The 26,119-nt window shown below is 40.0% G+C and overlaps 1 protein-coding gene across 1 annotated transcript; it reads right to left on the bottom strand.

Annotated features, from left to right (window-relative positions):
* On the bottom strand, window positions 1-22,751 carry tead3a (TEA domain family member 3 a). The gene is made up of 12 exons (XM_050066094.1): window positions 22,541-22,751; window positions 15,397-15,639; window positions 8,361-8,425; window positions 7,358-7,420; window positions 5,539-5,649; window positions 5,387-5,430; window positions 5,214-5,275; window positions 5,000-5,124; window positions 4,739-4,909; window positions 2,905-3,045; window positions 2,651-2,803; window positions 1-2,503 (listed from the first exon to the last, which is right to left on the bottom strand). The coding sequence occupies exons 2-12, from the start codon at window positions 15,401-15,403 to the stop codon at window positions 2,390-2,392; spliced, it is 1,056 nt and encodes a 351-aa protein (XP_049922051.1). The 5' UTR covers window positions 15,404-15,639; window positions 22,541-22,751; the 3' UTR covers window positions 1-2,389.
* Between the last annotated feature and the right edge of the window lie 3,368 nt (window positions 22,752-26,119).

Raw genomic sequence — 26,119 nt, 5'->3', positions numbered from 1 at the left:
TAATTCTGCAAACACCATGTGATTTTATTGGTACAGCATAAAGGCACAGATTTTATTCACTGAGCAGACTCGACCAAAGGAGTGATGAGGCACAGCCAACCAGAGTACACTGATGGTAAAAAATAAAAGAATACATTTTTTTGCTGACCATTAAGTGAATATGGTTAATTAAAAACTGAACCAGTCGGCTCCGACTTCCAAATCAGTTGCCTTCAGTCTGGTTAAAGATAATCCTGCCAGGAGAGGGCGTAATAGAGTCAAATAACATTTACTATAAAAAAAAAAATTGCTGGTAGCAACATGTACCAGAAACCAACACATTACACAGAACAAAAGAAAAAAAAAAGCAAGTGTAAGCTGGATACTTTGTTAGTGTTATCAGACAAAAATCTACCCCAGTGCTCTGTGGGTGACCTTAGTGTGGTCTGTACCATACGTCATTTAACATACATCGAAAGACACAACCAAAACACCCATCATTTCTGATGCTTAGAGTAACACTTCTAGCTGTGCTGGTAAAATACAAAAAGAAGATAGTTCATCTTTACAAAAACGGGTCTATTTACCTTGTTTTGGCTTATAAACAGTACCATTACAAGTGTAGTGTCCTATACATCAGTGCTCCTCAGGTTAAGGCTTTATGAACCAAAGCACATTCTTATCCCAACTCACGTGGAGGTAGAAATACTGCAGCGAGCCCACACAGTCAGAGTAAAAACAGGATTGTGTAAATGAACAGTAAAAGATCATTCTTTCATTCAAAATGCTGCTGACACTAAAGTGTGAACTGAATCTGAAACTGTTTCCAAAGACACGTGGGCCAAACGTCAAATCACCTCCTTGACATTTGATCGAAACATCTTCCCTTCCTCTGCAAACCTTTACACAGCGAGGATGGCTCTCTTTACACTTTGACAATGTGTTTTCAAATATAAATATAGGTCTCTACATGTAGTGCATTGAATTCTGGGAAGAGGCTCACTCATACTTTCTGTCGTAGGATCCTTACAGTTCAGACTGAACCACCTGGAGATCATGATTCTCCACACTGAGCAGTGACAGAGGATACACCATTACACATTCACTCCTTTCCTACCTTACAGAGAAGAGATAGTCATTGTGGTAAAAGTTACATTAACACTGATTAAATGATTTGATTGCCAACCTATATTCAAACTCGTCTCACATCAGTCACACCCATGACGTGAATGCATATGCTCGGAAAACTCCCTGGAAATGACAGTATTCGTTTGTAGTGCACCACAGTTACATCGCTATTGTATATTATGTGAATGATTGAACAATATCACATATTAAACTTGATTAAATGGAGTTTGCTGGTTTCTTTTGTATGTTTTATCATATGTCAGTGATTTAAGTTTCTCATTAAAAAGAAAAACCTAATGCCTATAATGAACCGTGATATTTTGAGCCTGACACTGACTACGTTTGCATGCACATTGAATTTATTACAGGTCATGTATGTGACATATTCCATTTAGATATTCTGAATGAGGCCTTATTCTGAATGTGGAATTTTCCGATTAAGACATGTGGGATATGCCGGTATTATTCAGGTTTGACGAGCATTCTTTGGACATTGGAAAACTTGAGGTTTTCACCACAGTCTGTGACACACGGCCTCTTACCGGTTTACTGTCAGCTCTGTGCACTGTCATGGAAGAAAAGCCCTCATTTCTGGTCAGAAGGAAGGTGTTGCAAAAATATTACGACATCTAACTTCTCAAGAACGTGTTTGAAGCATAAAATTAAGGGAGGCTGTTTGCACTGTCAAATTTTTTTTATTTTTTTTTTAAAAAAAGTTCTATTTTGACGCAAAGAAGCCAAATGGAAGTGCAATTTTGACGTGACAGATGTCATGTTAGGGCACATTAATCCGAGTATGCACTGCTGCATGTATACAGGAATATTGATTTTCATTAACCATGTAAACAGCTTAGTCGGAATATTGTCTTTTTATGAATAAGGCAAAAATCTGAATATTTTGTGCATGTAAACGCAGTCATTGAGAGATCAGTTTCACTAGGTGACACATTTATGTGACTGGATAACACACTGATAACATCACAACACTTACTGATCATTATCGTTTTGGTCAAATTCTATAAAAATGAAATTCACCTCAGTGTTTAGGTCATTGTAAGTTGTTGAGACGTGTGTGTATTGTTTGTAGCGACGGAAATGCACTCACAGTAAAGAAGAGGAAAGAACAGCAACAGGTGTGACTACAGTGTGACTGTTGGTCTGTTAAAAAAAAGTGTGTTTAGAGTAGAGGAGTGGAGATTCTGTGTGTTTGAGCTGGAAATAGTATTTATGCTGTATGTATCAAAAAGTCTGTGGAGAGTCTCTGCACGCACACAAAGTGCTGCTAGTCGTTAACTAGTCGATAAACGTGGTACTGTGCTCCGTGTTCACTCGTGGACACTTCAAACACAAAGGCGATGCACAGCAGAGTCTCCTGAGTTTCTCTGTTGGACACCACCTGGCAGGAGAAAGAGGGAGAAGAGGTTGCAGAGGTCAGGACTGAATAATAGTCAAACACCAGTTCAGAGATACAGATGGAGGAATACCATAGGTGCACACACGAACACACACACACACACACACACACACACACACACACACACACCTGTAGGATGGTGAAGTTCTCCAGTACACTGTTCATCATGTACTTCTCTGGCAAGTGTTTGAGCTTGTGAATGAAGTTGATCATATATTCACACATGGGAGAACGATGGATGCGAAACACATACTTTCCTCCTTCCATGTGTGCATATTCTGTCTGAATGGGAGGAATCCACACATACACAGTTAAACAACATGCTATTATGGTTGGATATAAGATCTATTCTGCACATTAAAAAAAAAGTTTCATCTTCTCACCTCAACCTTCTCCACCACCTGTTTGCCAAAGGAGCAGACCTTTGTTGAGACACTGATGGTGATGTTTTCTGTTCCACTGTATTGGCTGCTCACACCATAGAACACACCGGATCCCTCCTCGATGTCGCTGCTCAGGTCCGCCTGACATGAGCACAGAAAGAGGGACAAAGTGAGTGTCAAAGGAGAAAGACAAACAGAGGAAGTCAGTACCAAAGACGGATATAACCATGTCTTATTAGGAAGGAAATACATTCCAACATGTTAGGGTACAAACAATACATTTTGGTGAGTAACACTGAATGTAAACATAGCTTGTTTGTTCACAAAAAGACTTCACAGCGCACCTTTGACGGGAAACTTTTATATTTTAACCCAGACCCTGATGCTTGAATGATCTATTTTGTTTGTAAGTGTCTTCCTGCACACAACTCAACTCATTAGACTTTAGAACAAGACTCCTCCTTGAGCAAGACTTGGTTACACACACACACACACACACACACACACTAACAAACAGACCAGATCAAGCAAAAGGTAAAGAAAAAAACAGTCCCTCCAGAATTTCACAGGCTGATTTTGTGGCAGCTTTTCTAAAACACTGCAATGCATGTTATGATATTACAATGTTTATAGGTGTCACTTTGCAATGAAATGGCAGGGGCAAGTGAAAATTGCAAAAATAGCCGTGATGCTGCCTCAGATTTGGAGCGTATTATTATGAGCATTCAGTGTTTTTACCACAGAATTAGAATCTATGTGTGATGGTTGCAGGGCAGCAACAGCTGATCGCTACTGATCAGCTGGTAATGCCGTTTGACGCAGTGTTGAAGGACTGTCCCAGTGAGAGCTTCTCCTCTTGCTTTCTTTGCCTGGATAGCATGAGCTAACACAGCACAACATGATCTCATCACTACTTGTCATATTTTGCAACTTGCACAGAAGCCCCGCAGAAGCAATTAACATCCGATAGGGACCGACAACAAAACAGCTCGACTGTTTTTAAACCTGAGAATAACCACTGGATTACGTTAGCTGTGTGATGCTAACAGGTAGCCCTGTCACTGTGTGTGTTTGACTCCAGGCACAGAGCTGTGGTCCTGCAGCAGCAGTATTCTCATGATAAACATAGAATAAGAGAGATAAGAGGGGCTGAGAGAATCAATGCGCTGCACGCAGCTCTACAGTGAAATTAGATTTTACCCATTTTAAATAGTCAAATTTTCGGTGAAGTTGCAGTTACAAAGTTGTAAGGTCATGCAGAAATCACGGGGACTGGCTGAATTTATGTTCCTTGTTGCAATCACAATATTGTAAAATCCTGGAAGGACTGGTTTCATTTCTTTGTAGGGCCCTTTGCATAAGGGTGTCAGACACTTACAAAAATAATCTGTGGCTGTTGGTGGCAAAAACAAGCACTTCCAGTGGATGTACTTTGACACTAACCTCCTGCCCAACAATTACATTGCAGCCTGTTCCAAAGCTGCAGCGCTGTGGCTCTGGCTCAGTAACCAATTACATCAACTGTTGTTCCAATTAGTCACTTAGACACGAAAACATGGGACAATAGGGTCCAGGATGAAAAATACCAATGTTTCCCTTTAAATGAAATACTGCTGTACAGTGATTTCCTATGTAAACCCCTGCTCAGGCATCACATGAGCTTTGCTTCCCCCATGTGGTGTAGCAAAGTATAACCTCAGATTATAAACAGGCTTGTCATGACATAAAACAAACTTAAACTATCTAATGCAAAAACTGTAACGTGAAAACTAAACTGCATGTTGGTGTCAAAGTTGTACATGAATCAGTGAGAACACCAATTTTGTTTACTGACCCAGAACTTCACGAGGAAGAATGCGTTGTGCGGCCCTTTTTCATACAGCTCTTTCAGGCCTCCTTTCTTCTCAGAGAACTTGTCGTAAATCTGCCTGACATCTATGGACTCCAATATGGGGTCATTGTAGCCCGGGTTTGATGGGCCAATGAGTACAAAAAGGTGTTTATACTGTGGGAAAGGGAGGAGATGTGATAAGAAAAAAAGGAAAGACTTGGTTTTGGCAAAAAAGAAATTGTATAAATGTGTGGATGTCTGTACCGTCTCCCTGTCTCTCTGGATCTCCATGAAAGCAGAGTACTCCAGTAGCCGTAGTTTTGCTGAGGCGATGGTTCTGTCTTGCCATACAGGAACTGCAGGGCGTGGGGGAGGCACGGGCTCATAGCCTGCCAAACATTTAAACCAGGTTAACACAATAAACACACCAATAATTAATGCTAATCACTCAAATCAGTGAGTTTGTGTTCACACTTACTGATGGGAGCAGGGACAGGGGCTGGTAGTGTAGTGTACGGTGGCTGTGCAAAGGGCTTGATGCTGCAAGGAGGAGGAGCAGGAGCCCAAAAATGAGCAACTGTACCAGCTGAAGCTTAAGACTTTGTCCAATTTCAATCAAACAAAACCAACTAATCTGACAGAGATACTTACTCCTGAGAATGTCCAGGCTGTCCTGGCACAGGGCCAGGCCAAAACTAAACAAAAGGGAAAGAAAGGAAACGGGCAGATAATATTACTCAGACTTTTACCCAGAAGGTAGAAAAGAACAGATGTGTGTCTGTCTCTGTGTGTGTGTGTCTCACTCTGACTGGCGGAGGGAACGGAGTCTGGGGTTTCATTACACTAGCAGACACAATCTGAGCTGATGAGAGGTTGGCTACTGTCTGCAGTGCCTTGTCTTTGGATACCTGGTCCTGAATGAGAAAGAAAAAGCAATACATAATGATAAACGCTCTGTAATGAAAAACCCTGCACAATTTAGGTTAACGCTCCAAAGTCAGCCAACCTCCAAGGCCAGTTAGGACAGCGAGCCAGCCAACGTATTAACAGTACTTCAGCATGATGCAGTAACTATGAGGGAAGACAGGACAGAGTGCAAAGCAGATATAGGGGGATGCCAAAGCAGGAGGCGCACCGAGCTAGCAGGCTAGGAGAGCTAACTGGAGCCATCACCAGCATTTGACTAAAGCCACTAAAAACAAAAGAGTAATGAGCAGGATTTTTGAGTCTGCCAGTAGAACTGCATTGTGGACTAGAAGTTATGTGATGCCAACCACAAAGCACAAAGCCTCGAAGCAGAAGATTGTAGTTGTGTAACCAAAACTTACCAAGTTCATGGCCTATGGCAAAGAAGACACGGTATTATTAACTTCAGTACATTCAGAATAACAGCAGGTCACAGATTCACTATTAGGCCATACAGAAAAACACCTTCCTCAGTACATATAACTGTTTAACATTACTACAAACCTAACATGTCAAACACTCTCACACTAGGCTACAAAAATGAATCTCACACTGACAGGACAAGCTACATCATACTAATCTGTGCTGACGATTGTACCAGGAAATAAGCTGGCCTCAAAATCTGAACATGTTCTCCAAAATGTGAATTAGAGTGCAGCAAGTTAAATGCCTTCGGTGCAAAATGATGTCAAAGAGCCTTTATTACAGTGCATGGTAAAACCACAAGAAAAAAACTGCTTTAAAAGAAAAAAAAAAAAAGACATAAAAGGACTGAGGGAAATGTCTCAGAGTGAGAACGTGGAGATCAGAAATGATATAAAAGAAACTGAAATTTGTCACATGTGCAAATTAAAATCTCCCTGCATGTCTGTGTGTATGCAAGCATTTATATGTACATTACTACAGCCATGCACATGCTTAGGTCCACCCAGCCGGCTACTCAATCTAATGTAATTATCCGTCCACAGCCACAAGCTTCTTAAACTAAGTAAACAGATCAAAATTACTGCCATGCATTAAAACAAAAAACCCTTTCTCACGCTAGCATTAAAATAAATCTGCTAGACAACAAATATACGCAAAAAGCAATGTTCGAAAATATATAATGAGTACGCAAAGCCACAGCCTGCCACACCACGTTCCCACAGCCACTAACACTATCTCAGTGCCCTAAGGATGGTATTATAAATCATGTACCTAACTATTTGGAAACATGATTTATAATTCTCCATCAAAGCATTCCAGTGCTTCTGCCTTAGATGCCTATACAGGAGTCCTGGCATCATCATAACACTAAATAGATATGTCATGCTTTATCATTTAGAAATTGCCTCCACTCGTGCGTACACTGAGACCCCAGCAGAGAAGCGTAAATCTGCCATTAGCTCTCACAAAGACATCTAGCCTTAGATTTAATGTTAGGTTGGATCTGGGCCACATGCAGAGCGAAGCAGCTAGCATGGCAAAGTCAGTGAGCGTGTGTACCTTGAGCTTAGACTGAATCTCACGAGACTTTCTCTTGGCCAAGACTTGCAGGTGACTAGAGACCTGACGAAAGACAGGGCGCAGGACAGAGGATGGGAAGAAAAAGGAAAGGAAAAGAAGAAGGGATGTGACTACAGAGGGGAAGGGAGAGTTGATTCGGTGGGCACAAACCTTGATGCTGGTCTGGTATTCTCGTACCCTCTTACGTGCCAGAACCTGAATGTGACTAGACACCTATGGAGCCAGGGTTACCCCCATGAAAGAACACACATTCACAGGGTGATTTTGGCATTTTAAATAGATATAAGTCCATTAATAATCACTTTAAAGGGATAGTTCACCCCAAAAATCAAAAATATGTATGTTCCTCTTACCTGCAGTGCTAATTATCAGTCTTGATTGTTTTGGAGTGAGTCGCAGAGTGTTGGAGATATCAGCCATAGAGATGTCTGCCCTCTCTTAAATTTAACAAAACTAGATGACACTCAGCTTGTGGTGCTCAAAGTGCCAAGAGAATACATTCAAAAACTCAACAGCAACATCTCTTTCCAGAAGTCATGACACAGTTACTCATGATAATCCACAGACCTTGTTGTGAGCAGTTTCATGTAGGAACTACTTTCTTTCTACCAAACCACACCCACCAATTGTATCACCATGCAGCGTTCATCTGCTCATGGAGATGATAAACGTTACTTAGCTCAGTGGTGCTAGACGCACGCTTCCTTCTGTGCGGTGATAGGTTTGATGGGTGTAGTTCAATATAAGACAATAGTTCCTCTATGAAAGTGCTCACAGCAAGGTCTGCGAATTCTCTTGAGTAAGCGGGTCATGATTTCTGGAAAGAGACAGTGCTGTTAAGATTTTCAATTCTAATTCTTGGCGCCTTTTGCACCACAAGCTGAGTGCCATCTAGTTTCAATCAAGACTGGTATCTTCAACACTATGCAACTCACACCAAAACAATCTAGATCAATAAATAGCACTACAATAAAGAGGGAAAATATATATTTTTGATTTCAGGATGAACCGTCCCTTTAACAAGCTGCATGGGTAATTTGAAACAAAATAAAAAAAACCCACATAAAAATATATGTAAACTGCAAATTCTATTACCACAAACACATGTAAATGTTGTTGTCAACAATGCATGACTGTTGTCTTCTGTACATACCTGTTTGCGTGTGCGCGTCTTCCCAGTTCGTAGCTTGATATAGCGAGCTATCAACTCATTTCGACCTAAAATTGAGAAAGTAATAGATAAAATCAGAACGGAGCACACACACACACACACACACACACACACACACACACACACACACACACACACACACACACACACACACCTTAGTTATACACAATACAATATATGTTGCTATATCAGACAGTAAGACATTGATGCTGCTGTTAAAACCTGCTGTGAATGGTGATCCATTTTAATAAGTTTGCTTCACTTTAGCTGATATAGGGAGTAAATAGTGGTTCAACGTTTTCCAAAGAATCACCACAGAAAAAACATGGCTGCCACTAAAGTTTTACCAGCCACTCAGTTACATTGTATGTCTTGAGGCATGTATGGCCCTAAAATTATGGTCTAAAAATTGCAATCAGTGTTCAAAGACCGATTTGTGCGATGCCGTTTCTCTGTGGTACACTCACAAAATAGGCCTGCAATTTTGTAATCACACCACTCCAACCCCTGGTGCAACCACTCTCATTTGGTCACTGAATCAAATATGAACCTAAATGGCAATGATGACGGGAATGAGTCCTCTCACACTTGATCTCAAGTCCACTGCAGCACAGTAAACCACACAGTCTCTGTTCTGTATCTTATGACGTTAATCTTCTTAAGTAGGCCTATAATCACAGCACTCCTAGCAAGAGTCCTTCGTGTTTTACAAGCCAACAGGTCACAGTGACATTGAGAATTTTCACTGATCATTCTTTGGTACAAAGCAAAAGAAGATGCAGATGTGTTAACGTTTTCTATCCCTTTTAAATATATAGAGTGAGGGTCAGAGAGTGCCTCACAATCTTAATGAAGGTGAAAAATAATGTGTATCTGCCCTGTGATTCAGATCCACGCATGCTATACACCCTTACACCAAGTTTCATGAAAATCGGGCCAGTAGTTTTTCTGTAATCCTGCTGACAAACAAACAAACCAGACCAAAAAATAACCTCCTTGGCAGAGGTAATGTAGCCAAGCTTAATGCAACGGCACTTATAGCGTGACATGTGAGAAGACGTTTGCTCTCACGCAGTTACATGGACTGTCACGCTTTGAATTTCTGTGGCTGTATGATATTCTCATTAAGGACAGCATGTGTTAATTTAGAGTCAGCATTGGCCTTGCCCAATGGCAGAGCTCCAAAGCAGATGGACAAGTGGCGGGAATGAAGGGGAGACGAGGAGAGGTCATCATAAACAGACTTCCAAATTGTGGTCACTGCAGACTGCATGGTCAGCTCTTTCTTTCCCTGCCTCCCCCAGCTCCAGCCTACACCTGATGATCTGCCTGTCTCTGATCGTAACTGCTGAGCAACTCCCGATTCACCCTGTGGCAGATGTCAGAATTAGAAAGTCTGAAGATAAAAGGTGACCAAATGAAGCCTTGCAGACTGATTCCGCAGCTTTAATCATTTAATCACACACGCACTAACATCATCGACATCACCATCCTCTTTTCTGGGAAGTGGTGCGATGCTGTAGGGACTTAGGTCACATCAGGCTGAGTCACATCAGCTCTGTGGAGTTACCAGAACACAGAATTCCCCAAAATCAACAGAAGGGTCTGACTCAGACGCAGCAGTCTGCTCCAATTCCCAAAACAGAGCACATGCACTTTCCTGCAGCCTAGCACTACTCCACATAAGGCCAAATGCGTTTTCATCAGAGCTCAACTCATGTCTCATTTGTTATAGTGTGTGTAATTTACACCTTTACATGAGAGCAGAGGGCGCATGGGAAGATCAGTTTGGAAACATGGCGACACTCTTCACAAGTAACTTTAACTTCATGATGATTACCTCCCTGTTTCTCCCCTCATCTGCCACGTTGCCCCCCCCCCCCCTTTTTTTTTACCCTTTCACTTCCTAGCTTAAGCTACAAATGAGATTTTCGTCATAAAAGAGATAAAGAGAGCCAGACACCAAAACTAAACAAACTTGAATTTATTTGGTCATTGTTTCAGCAGGAAATGACCGCCAAAATTCTGTTTGGCAAGTATCAAACATATTTCCCTTTGGACCAGTGGGGTCTGACTCTCTAACAGCAGATCTATAGTTGATAATCTGAATGAGCCTGTCTCTGACTCGACTACGTCCCATCAAAATTCTCCAAACAAATTTAACCACATACCAAAACAGATATGATTTAGTGAGCCTTGAGCTTTGTTCAGCAGAGCCTGTGTGTTTACACTCTTAAATTTGAGAGAGACACACTTTGGAGGAATTGTACACAAGGTTATTGATCACGATAATTAATATTTTAGCAAAAGAAATATAAACAATTCAGAATGGATTTTTTGTGCATATCCATTACAACCACTCCAGTTATTTAATCCCCATTTGTATATTTACATATTATAAATAAACCGGATTGTTGTTAAATGTAACCTGTTAATTGTTAGTTAAGATATTAAGATAAGATATTTTACTTAATCTTTTTCTTTTTTTCCTGTAAAACATCATTCAGTACAATGTATTTTGTTTTACGAAATTAAAGGAATACTTGACCTACAAAATGACCATCTGTTTATCAATCAGTCATGCTGTTACCATGAATTCATGAAGATAACTTTTTCCCACATGCCTGTATAGATAACGGTAAAGATATTGATTATTTTGTGTGTGTTCAGGAAGTATCGAGTGAAAGACTGGATAAATCAGACTTGGATGTGTGTAGGGCTGCAACTAACGATTATTTTCATTGTCGATTAATCTGTCGATTATTTCTTCGATTAGTCGACTAATCATTTTATCGAAAAATGTGTTAAAATGTTGAAAAATGTCGGTCTGTTTCTTCCAAACCTCAAAATTATGTCATCTAATGTCTTGTTTCGTACTCACACCAAAGGGTTTTAGTTCACCGTCATGGGAGAGTGTGTAAAGCTGCCAATATTTCAACATAAGAAGCTGCAATAAGAGTATTTTGGGGTACTTTTATAGTACTTTTCTATGAAAAATGACTCAAACCGATTAGTCGATTACTAAAATAGTTACCGATTATTTTAATAGTCGATTAGTCATCGATTAGTCGATTAATCGTTGCAGCCCTAGTTGTGTGTGAGTTTGTAAACGGATGGTTTGAAATAGTTTTGGCATTGTTGAACGTAGTTGCCAATCAATCAATATGTTCACCATTTTCTGTGGAGAATGTGAGAAAAATTAAAGTTTTCTTCATGAATTCAAAATAACACCACATTACTAACTGATTTACAGAAGGTAATTGTGTGGGTTAAGTATTCCTTTAACAATATGTCAAATGTTACTCGTTGCAGCAACTAGCAGTAAATCAATATCAATAAGTTGCTTGATAATGTGTTCTATTCTTCACACTCAAATTACTCCCAAATTGGCTCTCGTAAGAGTACTTCTTCATTTGCAGGCTTCAATATATTGTGTAATTTAAAAACAGTGGACACAACATCAAGAAGAATATTGGCATGATGCTAAAATATCATCAATAAAACAAGCAGCCTCTGACTTATCTGTGTCCCCCTGTGAGTGCAAGTGATCTATCTGCTGATCAACCTAATTTAGGAGTACATGCTTGACACTGTATTCCAGGGTGACATCATGGTAGTTACATACGACTGAGAGCACAGAGACAGGAGCTCAAATACAACTGGCCCATTTTTAGCAGGAGGAAGTACATACACGCATGGTATTCTGATATGAGACCAGATAGAGTCTGGGATTTTGCACATTATAACATTTGTATATATCAGATTTACTGTCATCTTTTCCTGGTTTTAACAGCTGCACTGTGTTATTCAATTTTCAGAATGTGTGTTGAGTTAAATGAGCACTTAATATTTCTGATTGCCTGACTGATATCATTCATTTATCCACTTGAGCTACTTTTAGGCATGATCTGTGATCTTTGAATGCTATGCTAAGTTTACCAGTTGACTTCATGTTTGAAAAAGACTTTCTTTTATCTGTAAAAGACGCCCTGGCAATCTGCCTACTTAGGACGCAGTAATATTTCTGTAATGTCTTCTACAGAGTAGTGACATTACTAGTGGGCATATACAAGTTATACATTTATAGTATACAGTAATTCAAAAATTGCTACAGTTTGTACTTGCCTTGACTTACTGGATGATTTTATGATGTGGGATAGTATTAATTTAAGGAAATGAGATCATTGTGTAGGATATGGATGGTGAAACACAGACTGAAATTCTGACAAACTATTAAATCATAATGGAACAAATGAAGCAGTTTTCTTTCTTTGCCCTGTTTTTTAATGTATTTTAATTTTATGATCTGTAAAATAAACCTTTTTTGTTTTGTTTTTAGTTATAGGTAATTTCACAAATGACAACACATTATGCAAAATTTTAAAACAAAAATGGGTACTCAGAGATTCTCACAGGACTATATCAAAGGATCTGTTTATGACATTAGGAGCAAATCTATGACTCAGAGTTTGATTCATGGTTTTCTGAACATGGTTTTCAACACAGAAGTGACTGAGCCAGCAGCTAGCAGCTAATAGGGCTGGGCGATATGGACAAAAATTCATATCTCTGTATTAACAAGCTGACTGGCAATACGCGATATATATCTCAGTATTTTCGAGTGAATGGGCTACATGTTTTTAGTTGCAGGTCAAAGCCACATGTCACAAGTTTTTTTAAACAGACTGTGATCAAAATAAAAAAGGCAAAGACAGGGATTTTATTCCCCTGTTTGAAAATATACAGCTGCACAACAGTTACAGCTCCAAAACACTAGTCGGCGGCGAAGTTTCTGTTAAGTGCTGTCAAGTTCAGTTGAATAAAAACACACCCAAAACACACATTGCACAAATCCGCTTCACTAACTCGCAGCATTCACAGACAAAGCACTTGACTTTATCTGGACACATTTACCCCCCAAATACAACATACTAATGTTTTTAGCACAAGCCTATGGCATTTTACATTGTACAAATTAGCCTAGCAGCTAGTGGATTCTCCTCCACTCATATGAAGCCAGGGACAACAGCAACATTTAACAAAGGTAGCAACATTCGGTATTATTATAACTCACAAGGTTCACCGACAAAACTGTTGTACTAAACACGTTTTCCAAACAATACATTTTATAAATTAGCCTAGTGAATAGCACAGATTTCCTCTGCTCATATGAAGCCAGGATAAATCACACACAAGACTTAAAATGCTGTTTTTGTGGAGGCTTTATTGTCTTCACATTTTATTGTTTCGCATTTGTGAAATTAAAGTAAATAAAGGCTTTGTTTCCACTGAGGGAAATGGTTTCAGCTTACAAAATTAGACAGGAGGTCTGTGTCGCTGTGCGGCATAGTTATATTTCTGGGGAGGTGCACATAAGGCTACGGCTCACGCAACACAACTTGACCCTATATCGATTTAAACGGTGTTGAAAATATATCAATATATCGTACATAGTCGTTATATTGCCCAGTCCTAGCAGCTGACGGGGCTAACAGCACAAACAGCGCTAACAATGTCAACAGTGCTGACAGACCTTGCATTGTTAACATTGTGGGGAACTGGAGGATGGGCACTATACTTCAGTGACGATGCTGTGGGTCTGGACAGCGTTATAAGCAGAAACCACGGTATGAGCGCAGTGCAGAGCAGCCGCGATTAACAGGCCGGTGGAATACACACACACACACATATACATACACACAAGGGCTCACCTGCATGCGCCATTCAACTGTTTAACGCAACAATAACAATGAAGCTCTGATTACAGCTCACATAGAGTGTGTGTGACTTCAGCAAATAGTTGTTTGCTGCTATGTCAATGCATTGAATGTTGCATTTAGAACCTTTAAGATGCAGTGAGTGAAAAGTTTGATGGTGGTTTGAAAACAGAGGAGACCAGTGGAATACTTTGAGCGTGCGGATTATGTTCAGTGTCAGTATTGCTTTCCAATGTGTGAAAGTGTGTACCAGTGGGACTGCGCTTGTTTATTCAGAAGGAAGTGGGGGTGGTCAACACAGTGAGCCCACACTTCCACAAAAGGAGAAAATGCCACAACGTTGAAAGAACTTTCCCTTTCCGTCGCATGGGATCACATTTCCTTTTTCCCCCCTCACAACACACACTTACACATTCACGAATACATGACACAGGCTGCTGCAGACGGGAATGCTAACCCTTAGCCGAAAAAAAAAAAGAAAAAAGAAAAATGCTAGGAATGTTGGGCGCTAGCCAAGGCCTTCAATAAGGTAGGAAGAAACCGTCAAAACACATCAAAGCCCTGCTCTTAGGCAGCATCCTGAGCAGATCCTAACAGAGCAACTACACTGGTTATGGAGTCCCAGAGAACAACATGAAATAACCTTTCAGCATCAAGCAACTTCTTTATGTGCTAACCTCAGCCTAACCTGAGATGTCAACTTGCTCTAACCTTTGACCCTGTCAGTGCTGGATACACTTTGACCTCACGCTACACAGCTCTCTCCAAAATAACTGCAGTCAGATCACCTGTGCACAAACTTAGAGGTCTTTATAACAGCAATCAATACCCCTTGGACTCCAAAGTGCTCACACTAAATCATTACTGGCCTATTCCACGCTACCTCAGAGAACCAAACCATACCAGGAATAATGTTTCCTGTTTTTTATGACATTTTGTAAAGGTAAAGGCTGATGTAGTGTGTGCTTTCAGGTAATTTTGGCCATTTATCTTATAGGGAAAATTTGCCACCTTTTATGTGGATGTCCAATCAGTGTTGATGGTATATATAGTCTATTGATACAATAAATTCCTCACTGTGTGCTATACTGACCAAGTAAACTGGGTTTTCCTGCTTGTGGAGCTGTGCCAGCCATGCCTATATGTACCAGGATGGATTGCATCATTCCCTAATGACGCCGCTACAATGGTTGATATATATATCATCATATAAAAGTCAGCCAGCATTCACTATACATAAAAGTAGACAGGATGGCTGGACGACAATCATTACATTAGGACAGAAGTTTCCTGATCCTCACCATACATCTTCCCCTCATCTGAAAGTATGATCTTCCTCCTGCCGCAGGGAGGGTAGATGGCCAGAGCTTCCTGAAAGCTCTGCTCAATGTCTGGACTCCACACGCCCTCGGGGTCGCCGTCCAATCCGCGGTCCGCCCCGTCTCCCAGGCCCTCTCCATCGCCGCCATCCTCCTGCGCCCCGTCAGGGCTGCCACGGCAACTCCACTCCGACGCAATGATGACGGCTCCTGGCCACAACACACCTGGATCACACAGGACAAGACATTTTATGGATTTCACATCCTCTGTTGCTACGTCTGTCAAACTTTCTGTTTTCGCATGGCATGCAGTTTACACTGATAACAGTGGCAGATTTAATACTCAAGTTTAAAATTAATTTTTTAAAACAATGGGTCCTTGATGTCACACAAAGGTAGACAAAAGCAGCCTAAAAATTTAGCCTGTGAATGTGGATTTTAAGGCTGAAATAACAAGTGTTGCTGCAGATTTTAGTGGTAGCTAGTTGTCTAATTGAGCTCATATTAGCTCCATGGGTTGCCTGATGTTTTATTGTTTCACACTGACTAATTTTACATGTGCACAACGGCTACATACACAATACTAGGAAAGCCGAGGCTACAGCTGTCAGGTAGTCCTTGTATTATAACGACAAAGAAAAATAGCCTCTTATTTCAGTATTCTACAATCCTATCTTGCTTCTTGGTTCGTTAATATCTGTGCTTGTCCTAAATCCAGGTTTCAACATGGCTTTTCTTCCACATTAAAAAAGCATTACACCAAAATATCTACAGAAATGTGAGAGTAGTATTTGTTTTCATAGCTGATGAATTTAGACAAAAAGGCAAAGCATTGCAATCAGCAAGGTTTAAAGAAATTAATGCAGCTGTCTCCTGGATGTTTTGAAAACACAGTGCAGCTTTAAATCATATTAGAGCAACATATACAAACCATAAAGTGTATAGTCTGTGTATAAGTAATAATAAACTAAAGAAGTTTTTGGGGTTACGGAGATTTTCTGTATCTTCATCTCACCAAAAAGCTGGAACTTATCAGCACACGCTGATGAGAAATGAAATTTTTGGTTATCCATAAAAAATCCTTTATCTTTAACTGAGGGCAGTTTGTTCATAAACATCTGGTTAGTTCTCAAACTGAAACTCCTGACTGGACATTAAATGTGCTGTTTTGGAGCAAGAAGTGGAGAGGCAGCACAGAGCAAGGGAGGATGCCAAGGCAGCACTGAATGCAGCATCAGCACTGAACCAAACATGTGATAGAGTCATAAAATGGAGTTTGATTTGTTTTTTAACACAATCTCAGAAATCACTGGCATAAACATTGAATCATATTCTCTTACTGCACTATTTGGGGACTAAAACAGAAAAAGATGTAATCCCCTTTGTCACTCTGCTGGCGAGATGTTTAATTTTGCTCCGATGGAAGTCCCCTGTACCTCCTTCCCGTTCTCTTTGGATTCAAGCAGTTTTAACTTGTTTAAAACTGGGGGAAAAAAATCAGACTTACTCTCAAAGGATCTAGAAACATATTCTCTGCAACATGGACACCCTTCTTCAAACTCAAACTGGACTCCACTGGTCTGCAGTTCCAGGTTAATACATCTTCTAAATCTATGCAAGAGGCCTGTCCTGTCTAAATGTAACAGCTAAACAGGCTAAATGTAAATGTTGTTCTACTTGAAAATCCAATAAACAAAGTGGGGAAAATGGAGTTTGATTTAAAGTATAAACACAAAATAAACAGATCCTGGACTATTTATCCATTAAACCTTTGAAATCTGAGCAGATATACCCGATCCGAGTATCGGCATTGATCACGTTATTTTTTTACAAAATCGGAATCGCTAATAAAAATCTGTGTTGTTCATTGTTGCCTCCACTTCCGATGTATTATAACCGAGTGTCCTGGGTTTGCCTAACTGAGTGCAGCTAATGGGCAATAAACGGACAGGAGTTGAGACAACAGGTTCAGCGGCCACCGCTTCTCTCTTTATTCCGAGCAACACAGCCACACCTAACGTCGGAACCTCGCCTACCACATCCCTACAACAACTCTGGAGGGACAATTTGTTTACAATTTAGAATTTGTTTACATTTTGTGCTGCTGAACCACCGATAAGCTTTTTGGATACTATTTAAATAAATAATAAACCTTATGGGACAACTTGGATGCATTCTCTCTTTTTTTTCATTCTTAATGTTTTGCAAAGTATCGGATCGGACTCGGTATTGGACTCTGTTTAAAAATAAAGGACTTGTTATCGGATCGGATGCAAAAAAAATGTGATCGGGAAATCCCTACCCAAAACTGGCAAAAAAATATTAATAAAAAGTCACAAGAAAACTACCTGAAAATTACTAAGAACAGTAAAGTAAAAGGACAACAATAAACAAGGAAATGACCTAATAAAAAGAGCTAAAAATTGAAAAATACATACACATATGTATTCCATAACATACGTTTAAATATATAATTATAATAATCATGAATATAGTTTGCTGGAGATTAATCCATTCGTTCGTTTACCGTAATCCTGGTTTTCAGGACATTTTCCCCCATTTTTCTTTAAATAAATTACGAGAAATTTTCTGTCTTTTTCTATTTTTAACAACTGATTTTCAGGTCATTTTCTTTTCAGCTTTTACCAATTTCTTGTCATTTTTTCCCCAAGATTTCGAAACAAAATACAACCGTTTTGCTCAAGTTTAAAAGGTTTAAATGTTTGTAAAAGGCGTCTGAGTGCAGCACAAGAAAACTGATGTTGATCCAGGTTTCAAAGGGTTAAAATGAAAACTGAAAACTGAAAAATGAACTGTTTCAGATTTTGATAACCAAATTGTTTCGGTCATTTTTCGAGCAACAATTCCCCAAAACTCTGTTTCTAGCTTCTCAGATATTAAGATTTGCTGCTATTTTCTCATGAATTACCATAATTAAACCTCTCTTTATTGGATTGTCAAAACAAAGGAATTTGATGATGCCGCTTCAGGCAGGCTCTGTGAAATTATAATGGGCAGTTTTCACTATTTTCAGATATTTTATAGCCTAAAGCAAACAATTAAGTGAAAAATAATTGGCAAACTAATTGATCATGACAATAGTCCTAGTATGTAACCATGCAAACTCAACTTTTTTTTAATTTCATGGGCATTATGTTTAGGAGGGCCTCACTTTTATGACTTTAAGAGGTGCAGAGCACTCAACAATGTTCTTGCAAACTCACTTTTAATAAAACAAGAGTGTAAAACTGAATCCCACATGATAATGAAATCAAACCTGTGAGTTTTATAGCCGGGGCCAGTGGCAGGCAAGTCAAGAAAATCAAAGGGGTCCTGCACTTTACATCAAACACATTGTGATGGATAGACGGGACAGGGATTAACTTTGCGGCTGCCGAGAATGGCGACAGATTTCTTGGACTTCAAATGTCTCCACACTTCACCAGGAGTGAGATCAGGTTCGTCTGAAGTTGTTTACAGCTTCCATGGGCACCGGGTGTATTAATAGCCCTGGCATTCGGGGTTAAAGACCCGACAAGCAAAATGGCAAAACATTAAGAGCTTGTAAATTTACAAAGACACTGGCCAAGGTCAATGAAGACCCATCAGTTGGTCTAGGTTACACCAGTGAGTGATGGCGAGACCAGGTAGGTATTTTCCTTCAGCTGACTGTCCTGGAGAAACTACATTAAAGGCAGAACTTGAGCCATATGAACTTTCCAGAAGCCTGCAACTTTAGGCCACATGAGGAAATTACACATTCTGTTGTTATTGTTGAGGATGCTCCAAGTCTCCTCAAACACAGGCACACATATGCAACATGAATGCTGCCTGGTGTGTAATGTTTTCCAGAGTGTGGCTAACATGGTCCCTGCCACAGAGGAACCGCAGAGGATCAGTGTGGTCGCAAGAGCTTCCCCTGCTGTGGTGGGCTTATTGGACACACTCTGCACAGGGCCAGCCCAGCTTCAATCACTGCTGGCGGGACTGTGCTGTTGCCATAACGATCAGACAGGCCCTGGTGAGATGGTTAAGAAAGAGCAGTGCCTGAAAGAACATTGTGATATTCAAGGGGACTTGATCGTTTTACTGTGTGAGAAGTCGGATCTGATTAACCTTAAAGGGACAGTTCACTCCAAAACCTAAAATACATATTTGAACTCTGAACGTTCTCTTAATGCCCTGATTGTGGTTCAAGAGACAAAATATTAATATGCACAATATTGTTTTATCACCTTGATACTTCATGAATTTCCAGAATTATAATAGAATTGCTGATAATGATTTTTTATTAAATTGTTTGAGTTAGACCATTCTGGGATATAACTGACCCTAAACATAAGTAACATCACTGCAACATAAGTTCCCAACCTAGGGGTAAATGTGAGGGGTCTTTTTTCATGTGAAATCCTGCATACCTTCACCTATCTCGGCCTATAAATGCCTTTAAATTTAACAATATGAGACGGATATATTACATTTAACTACTCAAAGCTCACATCTACACTGAGGCCGTGATCTGTGATGATGGGTCATAGGTATACAGTTGTTCAATTCAGGGGGATCACAACATAAAAACATTAGGAACAGCTCCTGTAGGATACTATATATTTCTATGTCTGTGAATGGCTTTCAATCAAAGTATAAAAATTTGAAAAACAAATGTGTTCATACAAAGTTAAATACACCCGCATTGTTTTTGTTTTAATAATAATGCTTTATGGTCATTTTAATGTTTTGTCACCCTGATAACAATGTAAGCTCAGTTTGTGGTGAAGGCACAAGTTCCCACTTCAATATTTTTTTTTTCTTGTAGGATATTAATAAAAATCAGAGCAAAACAATTAAAGGTAAAACTTTATTTGGATAGTCCACCTACAGATAGTTTATAGAGTATTTGCAACATTTCAACAGCTTATTAACTGAGATTCAACAATTCAACTGTTTTGCTTTGTCAGATACATTAGTACATGTGACAATTCATCAATAAATCTACATATTTTCAGAATAATTTAGTTTAACTTGAATTATTCATTCAACCTATGCAGCATAGGCAAGTGAATCATTAAAGTTCGACTAAATTACTCTGAGAATTTATCACATATACTCTTTAAATAATCTGTCAAGCAGCTACAGAATAAAGCAAAACATTTGAATTATTGAATCTCAACTAATAAGCTGCTGAAATGTTACAAATTCTCTATAAACTATCTGCAGGAGGGCTATCAAAATAAAGTGTTAACAATTTTTTTTTTAAAAATACAGATGTTAGGTGTGTGGGACCCATCACAATGAGGAAGTAAGGTCAAATCTTACTTTGATTAAATCACTTCAGTTAACTCAACCCTTGAAACAAAAGCTATTATTGACAGTACATAGTACACTCAGTGGCCACTTTTTTAGGTACACGTGTAAAATCCAATGCAATCCAATACAACAGCTTAGCCATAAAGTCTGCCTTTACAGTTATAATATTATTGTTCTGATCCACACTGTCAAATAGATATTAATTATATGTTTATTACTAGGGTTGGAGTGTGACAGGTGTTGAAATTGACTGCATTATATTTATGTGTTTCTAACGTTCTGCCCACCCCATATATTAACATGAAGGAGGAAACACATTTCTATGATGCAGTCCACTAAAACACTAACTACGACATCAGTAGAAGAAGAAGATATACTTTAAAAATCCATTTTTTCACTCTTCAAATACACACACATGCACAAACAGGACCTATACATGCATTAAATGGAGAGATGTCAGAGTGGCCATGGACAGGCACCCTGAGGAGTTGGGGGTGCAATGCCTTGCTCAGGGGCCCTTTGGCAGTGTCCAGGAGGTGATCTGGCACCTCTCCAGCTACCAGTCCACACTCCATATTTGGTGCGGGCGGGGACTTGAGCCAGGTTCCCAACCCAAGTCCCTATGGACTGAGCTACTACCACCCAAACTAGTAACGTGAGTTATTAAAGAATGAACATTATCTTAATTCAGGTGTAATATGTGGCATAAGTGCTGTACTGGATTGCATTACACTTAATATTGTGTACTTAATAAAGTGGCCAAGTCTGAGTGCAAGATTACTGCTGAGTGATGTGGCTGAGATTTGAGAAATCATGCAACACAGGCACCACAGCCACAGCTTTGTCATTTACCAGAGAAGTGGTGATGCAAATGTTTGGGACCAGCAGCATTACCAGCAGCAGTGAAGGCATATGCAGCCCTGCCAGTATCAATATAGCTCCCAGTGGCCAAAAGGTCATGTGTTTAGTGCAGTGGGGAGCATTGCGCTAAATAAAGCTATGAGCTCAGCAAACACTGACAAGACACATGCACACTACGGGCTGCCTTCAGTGACATTAACCCAGCTAGATCTCAGACTTACATGGCCACCTCAGCACACTACTACAGACCTCTGTGGGTTTAAGGCAGCAAATCAATCAGACTTTGAGTACTTTATATGAACCTAAAGGTCACATCTTACACCAGCTGTATAATTCAGTCTGGACAGTCGTGCTGTAGACTTACAGAAACTTCTTGTAGGGCCTCACATGTTGGTGACACTCTCCCAATAACAATAAATTAAACCCATCTGCTAAATTAGCATGAACGTTAGAGGGGAAAACAAAATCACACTCAGCCGTTGGAAGCCGTTTAGCCAACTGTGAGTTAGCAAAATCTGTTTTTTATCCAAAGTATGACAAAAACGAACATGTAACTTAGCTTAACAACTGTTAAAACACCACACAAACACTTTAAAGTGTAATGAGACCAGTTATTTTTTGTATTTAAGTGGCTAAATCCGAGACAAGCCACTGATAACACTCTCGAGCTGACATGCTAGTCGGTTAGCTTGCGGGCTAATAATACCTCAACAAACTCCAAACTAAGTACGAGAGACGCCTAAAAAGTCGCGGCAATTACAACACGGGACGCTGGGTAAATAAAAGAGGACCTCCCTGCTAAACAGAGGCGGCTGATTCAGCAAAGCGGCAGCGGGAAAATGCGAAATATGTCAAATATCCCAAAACTTCCAGCGCACACGAAGCAGTGAAGCAGCTGCCGCAGCAGCAGCGTGAAAGTTGCAGCACACAACAAAGAAGTATCTGAGAGCGCACTCACCTTACAATGGCTCTGCTGCCCCTCTGCTACAGGCACACACTCCTCTCCGCACACCGGGGCTTCTAGAGCAGTTTTGCTTTGTGTATCGCGAGTAGTTTCTCGGTAAAAATAATCGTGTTTGACAGAAAAAGGCGGAATGCCAAGTATGAGTTTGGTATGAAATCAACGCGCGGAGGAAAACGCACAGAGGCGTGGCGACGGAACACGCGCACACGCAAAAGTTTTGTGGGTTCCAGCGTAAACTCCTCCCATGACACCAGACTCCTGGTGGAGGAGGAGATGGGATAGGGAGACATGGCAGCGTTCATTTTACTGTTCTCTTTCAAAACTATAGGCTACATACAGCCTTTATACAGTTTAGTTATGCTGCTGTAACATGCTTTTATAATGGTGATATGATGATATTCAGCTTTTACTGTACAAAGGCTACTGTCTAGCATGTAACTAAATTTACTACACACATTATATTTTGGGTTATTTTTTTTACTAAACTAAAATACTGTAAAGGCATCCATCAGTTATTATGTTAACATGTTACAGGCTATGAAAAACATTTTAAGTTCTGTAACTACTGAGATCTGATTTATAATATCCAATCATGAAAATATGATGATAATAATAATAATAATAATAATAATAATAATAATAATACATTTTATTTATCAGCGCCTTTCAAGACACTCAAGGTCACTGTATATAGAGAATAAATAAATAAAAACAACACAGCAGCAATAATAAAACATTAAGAAGTTAGCAGCAGGCAATGACATTTAGCAGTGATAGGCTTGTTCAAAAAGATATGTTTTGAGGTTGTATTTGAAAGTGTCCAGGGATTGAATATTTTGGATATCAGGTGGGAGGGAGATCCAGAGGTGGGGGGCAGAGCGGCTGAAGGCTCTGGACCCCATGGTGGTCAGGCGGGCTGGAGGGACAATGAGGCTGATTGTATGGGAAGCCAGTGGAGTTGATGGAGGACAGGGATTGTATGGGAAGCCAGTGGAGTTGATGGAGGACAGGATGTGCTGGATGGATGGTGTTCTGGTGATGATCCAGGCGGCAGCATTTTGGACCAGTTGAAGTTTATGGATAGATTTGAGGGGGAGACCAGTGAGAAGGGCGTTGCAATAATCCAGGCAAGAGGTGACAAGGGAGTGGACCAGCTGGGTGTGAGGGAGGGACGAAGTCGGTTGATATTGCGAAGATGGAAATATACAGTCCAGGTGACGTTATTGATGTGGGTTTGGAATGATAGAGTACTGTCCAGGATGACACCCAGACTCTTAACCTGAGAGGAGGGGGAAACAGTGGTGTTGTCTATAGAGATGGAGAAACTGCTAGCTTTTGTGAGGGTGGACGTAGAACCAATGAGTAGAACCTCTGTTTTATCACTATTCAGTCTGAGGAAGTTGACGGAGAACCAGGATTTGATGTCCTGTAAACAGACACAGAGGGAGGTGGGCGGGAGGATGGAGGTGGGTTTGGTGGGTGTCATCCGCATAGCAGTGAAACTGTATATTGTGTTTTCGAAAAATATGGCCAAGGCAGAGGAGATAGATATTGAAGAGGAGGGGACCGAGGACAGAGCCATGGGGAACACCGGAGGAGAGGGGAGATGGCTGGGACGTGAAGGATTTTAACTGAATGAACTGGGTGCGGCCAGTGAGATATGATTTAAACCAGTCGAGGGGGTGTGTTGGATATTCCAATGGATGCCAGTCTGTCGAGGAGGATGGAGTGGGAGATGGTGTCGAAGGCTGCACTCAAGTCGAGGAGGATGAGGATGGATAAAACCATAAAGTATATGTGCATTTGACTGAATTAAAGACACAACAACCATTTTCTAAAGTAATTATTTTGGGGGAAAATAAAGATTTGCGAGCCTGCTTGCAATGGAGGTTGTTTAGATAATGTGTGCAGCATTTAATGAATTAAAAATTAAAATGTGATCATATTTCTACAGTGGATCAAGTAACGTTAATACTGTATATCTTGGAGAATGGAGTCATATGTGAGGGGCCCAATGTTATTTGCTTTCTAGTGTGGCTTAGGACAAGGGTAGGCAACCTGTGGCTCTTTAGCCCCTCTCCAGTGGCTCCCTTTGGCTTTGACAGAAACTGCTATAGAATGAAAACCCTCTGTTGTAGGCCTCAAGTGATTCTTACATTCTTCAGCTGTAAAAATGTGTGGCTTATACACCAACTCAAAAAAATGTTTAACATTTCGTCAGCTAAAATGTGCGTCACACGTCTGGCCTTGAGTCTTGAGTCTTCGTAGCTAGGTTAGCTGTGGATTTAATAGTGCATGGACAACTGTATTTGCTTTTATCAGCAACGCTGCAAAGTTTAAGTACCAAATAATCAGAAATAGCTCACTGTAGAGTAGCCACCTTGTGCTAAAACATATGTAACCATAATGACTGCAAACATTATATTTATGGGTTATTTCTATTACTTAAGTTAGAGTGTTATTTATGAATGGGTACATTATTTATATTTAAGTAGTGATGGATTCAGCATTATTGAGTTACTGGTAAGTTATTATTTAATTGTCATTCATTATATTTTGTATATTGTTTCATTTGTGTTTTCATGTGCAGTGTTTAAGTGGAGTCATTGTGTTCCCTTGGTTATGAGCTAATTGGTTCCTACCTGCCCTTGTGTTGTGGGGACAGGTATGAGTGATACACGAGAGAGAGTGAGTGTCTCGTGCATAACGCTGAAGAGAAGTTACTGTACCCCTAAGTTGGAATGTGTTAGTACTGTCTTGCCGTGTTGGTAATAAATAAACGAAGAGGTAGTAACAAATGTTGTAGCCCGCTTATTACCCACAAACTGGAAGAACTGGGGAACACCAACAATCAAGAAAAGAGGGTTACAATCAGATGCTCAGCCTGCTTTGCCTGGGGGCCACTTTTGCAAAATGACAGGAATTTGGGGGGCCAGTTAACAAACAAGGTTTACCAGTAGCCTATAGCTATATAATGAATTAAGTGCCTGTTTTCAACCTTTTGATGTTTGCTGTCCTCACTCATCCTTTAAACAGGTGGCTTGTGGGTCTTTCGCCATAAAACTCTGAGCACCAAACACTTAACCTACTGTGTTTGGTATGCAGACTCCCGCACACTGTCTAACTAGCAAAAATTATGATTTTGATTGACTTGGTGGGGCGAAGTGTAATTTGACTATTGTCTGGTATATCTTGATGTCATTTTTACTGTGACATTGTGGAGGCCTTGTTGCATTTATTGTTAAGTTTCCTATTTGTGTATTGATGCTCATTCTTGATGTAAACACACCCCTATAGGTTTACTTTTTAATGTACCTTCTAGATTTGGATATGTATGTTTTTAGAGAATGCAAGTTAAGAATAAGGACTAATTTTACATCTCTATTCCTCTATTTCTGTGTATGTTGTTGATTGTTACACTAATTGATGTTTGGTATTAAGCCTTTCCACTGCAAGTGGGTGATGTGACTAATTGCACACTCACAGCCTTTGTTATAAAACTGTTTGCCTGATGAAGGTCTAGTCACTGAAATGTTGCAGCATTAAAATCATTATTTTTGCAAGTTAGACTGT

This window comes from Epinephelus moara, chromosome 16, assembly GCF_006386435.1.
Source record: "Epinephelus moara isolate mb chromosome 16, YSFRI_EMoa_1.0, whole genome shotgun sequence".
NCBI lineage: Eukaryota > Metazoa > Chordata > Actinopteri > Perciformes > Serranidae > Epinephelus > Epinephelus moara.
This window is presented reverse-complemented; position numbering and strand designations above follow the sequence as displayed.